The following is a 14079-nucleotide window of genomic DNA, read 5'->3' as shown; positions in this document are numbered from 1 at the left end:
ATTACAGGTTTGAGTCCTCTGTGCTCAGTCCATTTTACTTTTATCAGAAATTTCATGATATCTTCAGCCATAATTGTTCATGGAGAGGTTTAGGTACTGTTTTATCTTATCTGGATCTATGGTTATCTGATATTTGCTCCATGGGAAAATAACATTTTACTCATAGTATTTTTGAATACACTAAATCTCTATAGTTCCTAACACTGTTTAGAAAGATCCCACATTTCAGGGGTTAGGAGCCAGGTGCTGGAGCGTCTAGGCAGTGTTGCAGTTCTTTTCTTGGTGTTTTTTGGTTTGCTTCATTCTAGCTGTTCTGGGTGTATGCATGTGCAGGGTACAGCCACACGTTCTGCTTTGCTGTATCTCATTTGTCCATTCATATCTCCTGGAAGATGAGAGATTACCCATGGATGCAGACCGAGTTGCTGGAAGAGCACATGTCACAGGCAGTGGGTTGAGACTGAAATGCATTTTGAGACTGACTCAGAGTGTTCCACAAACATGTATCTTAGTTTGAGCTGCTAGAATAAAAGCATCCTGGGCTATTTGTTTTTTTAGACAAATAAACCCTTGTGTCTCATCACTGTGTGGGAGGCTCAAAGCTGGACTGAATGGTCTGGTTCTAGTCTGCCTCCTGGTTCATTGTGTGGAACTTTTCTTGTCTCTTCTTATAAGGGCATGGATCCCATTCATGAGGATCAACCACCTGACCCAGTCACCCCTCTACACGTCCAAAGGCCTGCCTACCTTGTTTTTTTTTAATACCATCCCATTGGGGGTTAAGATTTCAACATGAAGATTTTAGAAAGAAACGGAGTGAGTGTATAACACCGTGGGAGTTTGCCAATCAAAGGTTCAAGGCAGATGTTTTATAATGAGGCATAAAAGATATGTTTGCTATGAACAATAATATGAATGAATGGTAAAAGAAATGCAAATCAAAACAACATTGAGATACCATCTCATTCCAGTTAGAATGGCAAAAATCAAGAACTCTAACAGCAACAGATGCTGGAGGGGATGTGGACAGAAGGGAACCTTACTTCATTGTTGGTGGGAATGTAAACTTGTTCAACCATTTTGGAAAGCAGTATGGAGGTTCATCAAAAGACTCCACATAGAGCTCCCCTATGACCCAGCAATCCCACTTTTGGGCATTTACCCAAATGTTTACAAACAAGACCACACTAAAGCTACCAGTACAACTATGTTTATTGCAGCATTATTTACCATTGCTAAGATATGAAACCAACCCAGATGCCCCTCAGTAGATGAATGGATCAAGAAAATGTGGTATATATACACAATGGAATTCTATGCCTCCATCAGAAAGAATGCCATTGCCCCATTTGTTAGGAAATAGAAAAACTTGGAAAAAATTATATTAAGTGAAGCAAGCCAGGCCCAAAGAAACATAGGTCCCATGGTTTCCCTTATTTGCAATATCTAGTATGTGTATGAGTCAAGCAGGAAAGGTCAGATAATGTGATGTTAGGAAAATGAACCCTTAGATATGTATCTTAATGTTTTTTTCTTTCATGCATGTGTTTCTAACGCATTTATAAGATTATTTCTTTGTTGCTTTGTATGTCCCTCCCCCACAGTATAACCCCTGCTTTCACTATATTTGATGTCAGTATAACTTGTGGAGGAGATAGGGAAAAAAAGTCGTTTAAGGATACAGGTGGACCTGTTGCAACAATGAGAAGTACAAGTTGTCATGTCAAAAACGAGCTTTACAACGTCGGTGTGTGGGGGGGGGTGAAGGATTGGGATGGGGGGAGGGGGGAGGCTGGGAAGGGATGTGAAGGGTAAACAAAGGAGGAGGCTGCAATGCTTGGTAAGAAATGTACGCATTATCCTGCCCATGTAATTGTAACCCCTCTGTACAGTATGTTCACAAGTAAAATAAAATTAAAATTAAAAAAAACAAAAAAAATTAATATGAATGAATGGGTAAGAACTTACCCCTCTATGGATTTATTATATGTTGTGGTTATCACCTCTTAGATAATTGTTTTGAAGTTCATTGTCTTTGAGTAAAAGAACTTTTTTTCCCCCCAGAATATTATTTACAAGGATTTTTGAAATTGTGATGAATCATTATTAGCTTATGTACTTCTTGAGGGCCTGTGACTTGTGGCTTTGGGTTGAAGGGGGTGTGATTGAGACAGGAGATCACTCCCAGAGCCTGGCCGCACACTCCTGGCGTGAGTACAGTTCCCATGCTCTCACGTGCTCACTTGCTGGAATGCACCAGTCTCACTGTTGACCTTTTTTTTTTTTTTTCTTTTGAAGATAAGAGTATTTTGCTATATAGTCCAGCCTGGCCTTGGTCCTCCTATCTGCCTCTCCCAAGTACTGGGATTAAAGGTGTGTGCCACTTTGCCTGGCTTCCTGACTATCCTTTTCAGTAGAGCTGATCTCTTGCCTGGGTTTGTTCTAATTCATAGCACTCATCTTAACAGGAACTATTAGGTGGCTGTTTCTTCTAAAGCCTGAAATGCAAGCATTAGAAAAGCAGGGGCTTTGGCTGTTTGGATGACCATTGTGTTTATGGTGCCCAGAATAGCACCTGCCATATCGTAGGTGCTCTATAAACGCTTGTTGAATGAATATTTGGATGAATGAATAAATGAGTGCTTATTTATATACCCAAGTGCCTACATAGTGACAGTGTGACCCAGTTCAGAGTAGCCTCAAAAGAGAAACACAGCTCAGAAGAAGTTTTAATCTTTATTCTTTTCTCCAAATGTGCTGGCCTGACCAAGTTCTTGGCTCAGTCAGCCCATATTGAAACCATTGCCTACTCCAGCTTCCCGAGTGCTAGAGGGTTTTTCTGTTTGAGTCTCACTTGCTGCCTTTATTTATCATGGGACATTTGGGCCTATACTCTGGCTTGTAGCTTAACTCATGACTGGGGGAGGGCAGTAGCTGTTTCTAAATCTTCAGGTCTGATAAGCGAAGACAAAAGTGGCACCAAATGGACTGCCTATGTGGGTTCAGGAGCTAATTCCAAAGAAGAGGCAGAAGCTTGCGAACCGACATTAACACATTCAATGATTTCCTTTGACTCATTGTAATCCTCTCTACTTGTTGATCTATGCTTCTGTTAGCCTCAGAACACTTGATACCTTTTTCTTCATGTACCAGCTCCATAATGATCTTCCATATTGGTATAGGCTCCCGAGCTGTATTTATCACAGCAGGTGCAACACATTAGCACCCAAAAGTTAGGCCATAATGCAACAACGGCTTGTTGAAACATCCATAAATATCTCATAAAAGCTTAGGATTTCCTTAAGACAGTAACATCACTTCTAAAGAGCTTTCGTCTGTTACCCTAGAAAGATTTATAAAATATTTAAGGCATAACATGGTTCTGTGTATTATAAACTATGGTTCTTTATGCTAGGTGGGTTTAAATTTGTTTAGGCAGGCACCTTTTTTATATTCATACTTCACAAATGGAGTCTTTTATCATTTCTAATGTTGTTGTTACCGTTTTAGTAAATGAGATAGTCTACGAGCACCGTTCATCAATGAAACAAACGGCTTTCACATTATTTGGCACCTGGTTAAACAATGTAAAATTTTAAATTACCTTTTTTATATGTGTTGTTTCCCCCCATTGTCTTGATTTTTCCTAGTTGGTGGATGATTTGCTGTTCTTTTGCGTAGACTTACTTTTTTTCTTCCTCTCTCTCCTTTCCTGTAAGATGGAGGCAAGGAAGTGTTGTCCATGCACCAGATTCTGCTCTATCTGTTAAGGTGTAGCAAAGCACTGGTCCCAGAAGAGGAGATTGCCAATATGCTTCAGTGGGAGGAGCTTGAGTGGCAGAAATATGCAGAAGAGTGCAAAGGCATGATTGTCACCAACCCTGGGACGGTATGTTCTGGGATTTACACAGACAACATTGAATCTTCTTCTCCAGGTTTGGATGTGGCACAAAAACCAAAAGAGCATATTGTAAAGCTCTTAGTATTTTTTGCTTCTTGTCCTGTGAGTTATTTCTGCTTTAAAGACTTAGTTCATAAGAAAAATACTACAATAGGAATATATTTGGGAGTCATTTCACCTGATGAGTATATTTTTTTGCCTGAAGAGATGTATATTTCCAAGACTTTTGATGTTCAGTTGCCCTCCAAGAAAGATTTTGTTGTAAAATTTGTACTCTGACCAGGAATATTTGAGAGTGGTCCTTTCTTTGTATGCTTATTCTAGTTTAAGGAAAAAAACCTGGGCCAGATACTAGTGGCTCATGCCTATAATCCTAGCTGCTAAGGAGGCTGAGATCTGAAGAGCAAGGTTCAAAGTTATCTTGGGCAAACAAATCAGAGAGATTCCTATCTCTAATTATCAAGCAAAATGTTGGAAATGAAGGTGTAGCTCAAGTGGTAGTGCACCAGCCTTGAACAAATAAACTAAGCAAGAGCTTGAGGCCCTGAATTCAAGCCCCAATATTGCTGTACACACACACACACACACACACACACACACACACACACACACACACACACACACACACACACACACACACACACACACACACACACACACACACACACACACACACACACACACACACACACACACACACACACACGCATGCACGCACATAGAAAAAGGAACATAAATTTTGCCACTTACTAATACCAGGAAAATCTATTATTTGACTTAGTTTTGTATTATTCTATCATTTGATTTTCTTTTGTGGTGCTTGTCCTTTATGTTATCATTCCTCTGCCATAATTATTATTAATGGTAACACCTTTGCTTCTTGAATTGTTTTTTATTAAGTAGGTTCTAATGTTCATTTTTGAAGGAAATATATAAAAATTAAACACATACAAAAGTAAAAAGATATTTAAGCTGCCAATTTTTCAATTGTCTTGATTTATAAAATATAAACTCTGGATCTACTTGACAGTAACATTTGCACAAACAAAATATTACAATTTGGGAATAAGACATTCCAGTTAGTGCTGATGACTTTAAATGAAACCAGAAAGTGAAATTACTTAATAAAAATATGAAACTTGTTTAAAACTAAAAAAAAAACATGTTTTTCAGGGTTACAGTGTTAAGCTACATAAATAACTACTAAAGCAATTTTAAAAGAAGAAAAGTAATAGCACCATATGAATAAGACTGCATATTTTATTTTTTCACTTCTTGCACAGTTGTATCTTCTCTTATTCTTCTGTCCATTTTTGAGCTGGGTCAGTGGGTAGACAATGCTGGAGGAACATGTACGTTGTCATCTTCATTGTTCTGTCATGGACAGTCTGGGAGCATATTCACATTGGGCTTCCTTTTAGGGCCTAGTTAAAATTTCCTGAACTCTTAGAATCAGCTTTTGAAAACAAGTAAAGATCCCCAGGTAATGGGGCCCAGAGATTTGTACTTCAAAAAATTCTGTAGGAGTCTTGAGCCAATGTCATAGAAGATACTTACCTGGCATCATCATAGTTGTCTAGCTGATTTGTCAAAGGGCCACTGTAAGAGCCAGTGCTAGCAAAGTTTTTATATTATGTATGGTAGTTGTCCAGGTAAAAGCCCAAGGTATATATATTTGGAAGGAAGCTGTGATGAATGCTGAGCTGGTGGCCCTGTTAGCAAAGTATGAGTTCAGTAGAGGTATCAGCCAGGACTGCCAATGGTATTTCATAAACACTGCAGTGGGTCTGAGAGAAAGGGAGAAATTACACAGACTTTTGGCATGATTAATGCTATATATCATTGAGATGGTGTATAGCCACTTTTGAAGATAGCAAGGAAACCAGACTAGTGAAGATGAAAGAGTTCCACTAGAAAATAATCAGGAATAAATTAGTAAAGACAAGTTTGAGTGCCAGACCTAGAAACCCACTGAAGTTATTTCTTTTTAATATTTATCTAAAGATAATTTAGTACCATGGAAACATCCTTTCATTACAGCCTCTTGAGAAGTGTACATGTTACTCTCAAGACAAGCTAGACAATGTGACCTTGTGCTTTATTCTCTCAAGTACTTGCTTTGAAAAATGGACCACTGGCAAATATATTGTGAAATTTATTAAATTTTGCAAAGCATTATGATCACATTAAATACTTTATTGCTGTAGAACTTTAAAGAATTAATCTTCCCTCCTAAGCACTTTGCCTCTGTCAGTTAATACTTTGGCTATTAGTGAGAATGCTTTTTATTCTTGCGCAGAGATGATATGATAAATGTTACAGGGTGCAGTGAAAGTCGAGAACTTATTACATTTCCTCACTCTCCTCCCCTCCTCAAATTTAGAGATACTATAAATCTTTTTTTTTTTTTTTCCTTTCTGCTGGTCCTGGGGCTTGAACTCAGGACCTGGACACTGTTTCTGACCTTTTGTCCTAATGTTCTACCACTTGAGTGACTTCTGGCTTTTTGGTGGTTAATTGGAGGTAGGATTCTCATGGATTTTTCCTGCCTGGGCTAGCTTCTAATAAGAGTCCTCAAATCTCAGCCTCCTGAGTAGCTATTATAGGAATTAGCCACTGGTGCCCAGCTTCTTTTTAAATTTTTCAATTATTAGTACTGTTACTGTTACTATTATTATTTTAATAATATTATTTTGGTGTCAGTTCTAGTGCTTGAAATCAGGACTTTAAGCGCTGTCCTTGAACTTCTTTTGCTCAAATCTAGCACTCTACCACTTGAGCCACAGCACCACTTCCAGCTTTTTCTGAGTAGTTTATTGGAGATAAGAGTCTCATGGATTTTCTTGCCTGCTGGCTTCCAACCACAGTAATCAGATTTCAGCCTTCTGAGTAGATTACAAGTGTGAGCCACCAAAGCCTGGCTCTTTCCTTTTTGTAAAAAAGGATCTATGAGGCTGAGGCTAGTCTGAAACTGTTGGGCTCAAGCAATCTTTCTGACTCAGCCTCCCAAGCACCTGCTATTATAGGTACATGCCTCTGTTCCCAGTTACCATAAACATTTTAAATAATTATCTCCACTATTGATAGCGTAGCATGATGTTTAACATACCCTAAGCATGAGTAACTTAGTAGCATTCTTTGAGCAAACAGTTCTTTTGAAAGTGTAGACTACTACTTTGCACAAAATAAAACAGTTCTTAGACCTAAAGAACACGTTTCTGTTGTTAAATCAACATTTAAATTATATTATATTTGGCTACTGATGATCAGAATCTTTCCATTTTTTAATTTTGACAGAAAAGGTCTACTTTTCAAGATAATAATATATAATTTTGATTATTAAATTTAAATATTTAAAATTTAAATATTTAAAACAAATATTCAAACATTTAAATATTCATTTCAAAACTTGTTTGACTTGTTTTAATAATGCAGCTGAATTTTCAAAAATCTACTCGCTTTGTCATGTACTTTCACATGTCAGCTAGCGGACTGGGACTTTAGCTGTAGGGAGAGGGCTAGCTTGTTCTAACTACTGGGGGTCTTTTTTTGACTTTCTAACTGAAACTGTTTGTTCCAGGCAAACTTGGAAAGCAATCAGGCTCTACTAATTGGTCATTGTTATGGGACAGAATGAAATTATTGGCTTCTGTATGTACCAATTACACAGCCCTAACATTCAGAGCAACTGGGGGTAGTCTACAACTAGAAACTGAATCACTAATTAGGGACTACCCTGAGCATTGCTTATAAACAAGTAGATTATTAAAGCATAATCTCCATGACTTTACCCCTTTTTCACAAATTTAGACTGATGGGCAATGAAAGACTTTGCCCAGTGGTCTCAAAGGAACCAGATACTCCTCTTTGCTTATTAGGTATGAAATTAAAAACCATGAGTCTCTGTTAAAATACAAAGATGTTCTGCATGGACATAAGCAGAGAAGCATAACTTTGACCTTTGTATTGCTATATGTCCTAATTTATAGGTATAGAATTAAAGGCATCCCAAGGTAGTCTGAAAGTGAAGGGGCTAAGTTTAAGTAGAATCATGTGTCTGTGCATCCAAAGTAGAAGGAGGGTAGGGAATTCATTAGAAATATGAACAGAAAGAAAAAGCCTTTTCCTTTCTGGGGATGTAGAATCCTTCCCCAGGGTTTTGGAGATGGTTAAGGAAAAGTTATATCTGACTAGGTGTCCTTTTAAAAGTTTAATTTTGAAAGGTTTCTGTGTGGACTGCAGAAGAAGATAAAACCACTGTTCATTATACCAAATGGCATAGATTCATTTGCAGGGATGACATTATAGTTTTTATATAGTACAGCTGCTATGATTAAAGGATTTTAAATGACATTTTTTTTTTCTTTTGGGGATAAGGCTTTCCCAGAAAAAAGATCCGATTCATTCTTTCCCCACTTAGGTTGAAGTCAATACTTCAAGATTTCTTATGGCAATAATGGCTTTGACTTTTTCCCCCCTAGAAACCAAGCTCTGTCCGCATTGATCAACTGGATCGTGAACAGTTCAACCCTGAAGTGATTACTTTTCCGATTATCGTCCACTTTGGGATACGCCCTGCACAGTTGAGTTATGCAGGAGACCCACAGTAAGATATTTCTCGGTGTTTGTCTTAGCCAATTGCACCTTCTACTAACAGCTGAATTAGTGGAGGAATAGCCTTTAGTGAACATTTATCTTTAAAAAAAAAAAAAAACAACTAAGCCCTGAAATGAGCCTTATTTCCAAATTTACACTTTAGGTTTTCGTAGCTCCTAAAGAATGATTTTTTTTCCCTATCTATTAGACTGCAGGAAATTATTATTCAGTAGATTATCCTTGGCAGTCTTTATCAATGTGAGTTCTATATAGCTTGAAACATTTAAAGAGCTTTTCCTTTATTCTTTGTTATAATAATCATTGTTATTTTTTTGAGTGCTTTCTTGTAGAAGATGGCACCATGTTGGTTACTAGCACTGCAGACTTTGTGCAGAATTGCATTTTGGGGAGGAATCTCAATAAGAGCACAAGATCCTATCAGAGCCAAGGTTTATGGTGGGAATAGGAGCCGTATCTTTCTACTCTTAATATTGACATAGCATTACACATGTTTTTATTTTTGGGGGGAGAAGAAGAGTATGTGTAGGGATGGAGATAGTACCATATGTTTTTCAGGAGTTTTTGGAGTTCCAACCATGTTAAACAGACAAACAAATAATTGGCTGACATAATTTTTTTTTTAAGATTCATACTGGGAGAACAGGGCATGGGAGATTTTCAATTCATAACTGTAGTTATGGCTGATACATATTAGAAGAGGCTAAAGGGTTTTGTTCTTTTTTTCCTTCCTTTGGATAAAAGTATGAAGCAGTGAACCAGGCACTGTGTAAGTACTTCTTTATTTCCTCCATTCTTTAAAATAAAAGTGTCATCCAGGAAGGTGAGGGCCAGGTCAGGATGAGGAAAGAGCAGTTTCAGTATGATGGAAAATACTTCACAAATCCCTTCTTGTCAGAAAAATGTTAGCACAAGGGGGTTTGGTGCTGCTGGACTATCAGATGGCAGGATTGTGAGTTGGTAGAGGACTGCAAATTCTCTTTTCCGGGATGGTCTACAACAGTAGTCTTGAGACTGACCTTGTTATCACATACTTGGCTGCAACAAATATGCCTATTTTTATCATGGTCAGTACAATTGGTGTTATACCATTCACCTTTTCCCCTTTCCCATGGATGACAAATACAGCTTTGTGGCTTGGGTATCAATACAAATGGGGTTCTCCATTCTAATACTCAACCTAGTCAACCAAAGAAATATGACTAAATAAAACCCTTCAATTATAGAGGTAACAGTGAGATAACGGGACATGTTTATACTGGCCAGAGTGTTTTTGGAAACAATTCCAAAGACTCATCCTTACCATTATACTTCATTTTCATCCTATATAAGCAATAATGTACTTAGTCACTAGGGTCCAAATGACTCTTGGCCATCTTTGTCTCCACCCTGGAGGTATAGCCATCCTTAGAATGAAGGCTTGCTGCCATCTTTGATATTCACAAGAACGTAATTATGATTGACCAGACCTACTGCAATACTTGGTTTTATGTCACTTTAACTTGTCTTCTTTTTGTCTAAGGTGTGTTTGTTTGTCCTTCTCTTCAGGTACCAGAAACTATGGAAGAGTTATGTGAAACTTCGCCACCTCCTAGCGAACAGTCCCAAAGTCAAACAAACGGACAAACAGAAGCTGGCACAGAGGGAGGTGAGTATAGAACCGTGTTCCTTGGTGGTGAATTTATTTCAAGATAACCACATTGCACTATACGTCTAGAATAAGATAGAGAAAATACTTCCAAAAAAAATCATGCTTCCCTTTCTTCATTAATATACTAGTTTTTTTTTTTTTTTAATCTTTTAGTATCCAAAGGAGCATGGCAAGATAGGCAAGTGCTCTACTAAATGTATCACCTAACAGAGATTGAAGAAAGCTTAACATTTGTGAAATCAGTTTTTTTTTAATCTTTAATTAGAGCATACAGTATATAACTTTAGGTCAGATTTCTTGGTCTTAATATTGTAAAAACAAACAACAATTCATCTTTCTGAAAGTTGATCTGTTCAGAAGGGCAAATTTGTTTTTATAAGCCTTTCTATCCCACGTTTCATATAATTTGTTATTAAGAAGGGGTATTATTCTTATATTCCAGGATTTATACTTTAGATTATATTTTAAGAATAAGTGCATTCAGTATAAATATAGATTTTTTTGTCTCAGTGAAATTTTATTCTGCTTTGTAGATTAAGAGCAAAGTCTGGAAGCTGGAAAAATATTGGAGTTCTGGCTTTGTCAATTACTGTGACTTGAGCCACTAATTCTTTCTATAAAGGAAGGCTCTGAGAGCTGACTGAAATGTCCCTCTCTTGGTGCACAAGGAAAGAGGTAGATGGGTGGTGGGCATCTGAAACTCCATTTAAGATCTCTCTTCCATGGTATTTGCCTGTAGTAGGATCTTTGCCATTGGTGGAGTTGTTGCTTATTCCTATTATTATGAATTACTGTAAGACTTTTATTAAATTGCATACAAACAAAAATGCTTTGTAATTAATTATTTGAAGTGTAGATAAAGGAAAGACTTAATTCCTGATTATATCTCACAGGTGAAATTTTGTAGCATTGTCTTTATTTATTTTTGTTATAGTGGTTTTTTTTTTTTTTTTTTTTTGGTTGGTCGTGGGGCTTGAACTCTGGGCCTGGGCACTGTCCCTCGCTCTTCAGCTCAAGGCGAGCGCTCTGCTGTTTGAACCACAGCGCCACTTCCAGTTTTCTAGTGGTTTATTGGAGATAAGAGTCTCACCCCTGGCTGGCTTTGAACCTAGATCCTCAGATCTCAGCCTCCTGAGTAGCTAGGATTACAGGCGTGAGCCACTGGCGCCCGGCTGTTTTTTTTGGGGGGGTCCAGTAGTGGGGCCTGAACTCTGGGCCTGAGCACTGTCCCTCAGCTGTTCAGCTCAAGGCTAGTGCTCTACCACTTGAGCCATAGCGCCACTTCTGGCTTTTTTCTTTTTGCTTATGTGGTGCTGAGGAATCGAACCCAGGGCCTCAGGCATGCAAGGCAAGCACTCTACCACTGAGCCACCTTCCTAGGCCACCCCCCCCCCCCCCCGGCTGTTTGTTTTTTTAAAATAAGTTTTTGTTGTGAAAATACTGTACAGAGGGATTACAATTACATGAGCAAGGTAATAATGAGTACATTTCTTATCAAGCATTGTTGCCTCCTCCTTTGTTTTTTGGTTATTGTTTTTTAAGGCAGAGTCTTAATTGTATAGCCCAGGGTGGCCATGAACTCATGATTTTCTTGCCTTTTAACTTCCTGAGTGCTGGGATTGCAGGTGTCAACAACCCTGCCCAGCTTTTAATTATTTATTTATTTAAATAAAACATAACTTTTTAGCTCTAGAGAGTAATGTTTTGCAAATTTGAAGGCAACATGTAGAATTATGTGCATAACAGATAACTGATTTTCTTTCTTAGGTGGAAATGCTTAAAATAAGATGATGTGAATATAATTTTTGCATTGCTGATTTCCAATCTCAGGTATCTCATATTGTTTTATCAGTGAAAGAGTATATTTTCTTTCAGAATGCCAGATAGTTAGGTTTGGTGTAGAGTTTTTTTCTCATCTGGTTATTAGCAATGGTCGCCTGTTACCTAAGGCTTCCTACATGCTGGTCTTCGTTTAAGATAAAATAATGTAATTTTGTGTGAAGATGTTTGAGTACCTTAATGTAAGGATATATTGAATGCTTCTAACTCACTTTCTCATGCTTGGCTTCATTTTGCATTCCAATTGTTGAGTTACTTATCCTAATACATTTTTTTCTAGGAAGCACTCCAAAAAATCCGACAGAAGAATACAATGAGACGAGAAGTAACTGTGGAGCTCAGTAGCCAAGGATTTTGGAAGACTGGCATTCGTTCTGATGTCTGTCAGGTGATGATACTTCTGAGAACCTCGCTTTGTCCACATAGCTTCCCCTTTAAGGCTTTGGCCTTGAAGTTCTTCTAATGGAGCTGTTGCTATGGAATGTACTAACTAGGTGAAATGGAACACTAACCTTAGATGGTTGTTTGCGTTTGGATTTTTTTGTCTCTTTTGGTTGTGTGTGTGTGTGGATGTGTGTGTGTAGAAGTTTCATATATAGCAGTGTTCAAATTTAGTATCTTTACTTTGAATGGTGTCGTCTGTCTTCAGATGCACCTGCCTGTTTGCAACGTGAGTATAGGTGCAACACAGCTAACCCAGCCATCATATAGACAAGCCTCGTTAGTGTACAGACTGTCTGGACCAGTGATTCAAATTTGTATTACAGAGAATGGAAGGCATTAATGAACTGTAGCGTGTATTATGTTTATTCATTAGTAAATCAGTAAACATTTCACATTTAACCCAAATGACAGTACTTTTTTCCTTCGGTAAACTCAATAGAGAAATATTTCATCTCTGTATAACTGACTCATTAATAAGCAGCCCCCCCCACCCCCCATAGAATTTTACACCAGATTAGATATCTCCCCAGATGAGCATATTCCTTGGCTCTTCCCTTGATTCTTTGTCATGATTGATGTTGGCAGCATGAGAATTAGAACAGAAATGAGTTGCAGACTGGGTAATGGAGCTTGCTTTTTTCCAACCTTTTGGAAAATACTTTTAGGCTCCCACTTACCTGTTGTGATGGAAGCAATGTGTTGTAATGAATGCAGACAAGTTGTTCTTAAGCATTCATTTCATCATAATGAATTTTTTCTAAACAACAACAAAAACAACAGAATCAATGTTGGCATTTAATTATTATTGAACAGTGGAGTTTAAACCAATAATTAAAAGTATGGCCGTATGATTCACTTTCTAAGTCACAGCCCAAGTTAACCCTTTATATTATGATAAACTGCTATTATGCAGTATTGCCCATTAGGCTGAAAGTAATCTACAATGGTCACCTACTACATCCACCATTTCCTCAGGTATTTTACCAGGTGACCAGTATATTTTGCTGTTAATGCTTTGAGATTAGAATGTTTTATTTGCTTTTATTCTTTCTCTAGACTTTGTAGGCATTTCTCCCCATTTTTTTCTATTTATTAGTGTTTCTCTGAAACCAAATGTATGTTATTATAAGATGACTTCATAAGAACCAGAGAGCAAAAAGGTAAGCAATCTGCTCAAAACCTGGCAATCTCGGTGATAGATCAGAGTTGATTGTTTAAGAATGTTATGATACTGGACACCGGTGGCTTATACCTGTAATCCTAGCTACTCAGGAGGCTGAGATCTGAGGATTGCAGTTCAAAGTCAGCCCAGGCAAGAAAAGTCTGTGAGACTCAGCTCTAGTAAACCACCAGAAAACTGGAAGTGGCACTGTGGCTCGCCTTGAGCTGAAGAGCTGAGGGACCACGCCCAGGCCCAGAGTTCAAGCCCTACAACTGACCCTCCCCCCCCCCCAAAAAAAAGAATGTTATGAAATTTCAGAAGCTGGGCATGTAGCTCAGTGGTAGAGTGCTTGTCTAGTCCATTTGAGCTCTTAGATTTGATTCACAACATTGCAAAAAAAAAAAAAAAAGTCACTAAATTGTGACTCATTGAGAACTAGAAGAGACCTTAGAGAACTTCTAGTCCTGT

The 14079-nt window shown here is 38.0% G+C and overlaps 1 protein-coding gene across 2 annotated transcripts in view; it reads left to right on the top strand.

Moving 5' to 3' along the window:
* Positions 1–14079, top strand: part of Drosha (drosha ribonuclease III) — a 129922-nt gene that overhangs the window by 56284 nt on the left and 59559 nt on the right. The window contains exons 16-19 of one of the 2 annotated variants that reach the window (XM_070040962.1): positions 3720–3889; positions 8383–8483; positions 10064–10163; positions 12286–12393. In XM_070040962.1, the coding sequence (XP_069897063.1) occupies positions 3720–3889; positions 8383–8483; positions 10064–10163; positions 12286–12393 (479 nt within the window). Of the gene's footprint in view, positions 1–3719; positions 3890–8382; positions 8508–10063; positions 10164–12285; positions 12394–14079 lie in introns of both variants that reach the window. The other variant, XM_070040961.1, reaches the window with a different exon arrangement.

This window comes from Dipodomys merriami, unplaced genomic scaffold, assembly GCF_024711535.1.
Source record: "Dipodomys merriami isolate MVZ:Mamm:240054 unplaced genomic scaffold, mDipMer1.0.p SCAF_30, whole genome shotgun sequence".
NCBI classification, from domain to species: domain Eukaryota; kingdom Metazoa; phylum Chordata; class Mammalia; order Rodentia; family Heteromyidae; genus Dipodomys; species Dipodomys merriami.
The sequence above is the reverse complement of the archived record's forward strand: the minus strand, read 5'-3'. Positions and strand labels throughout refer to the sequence as shown.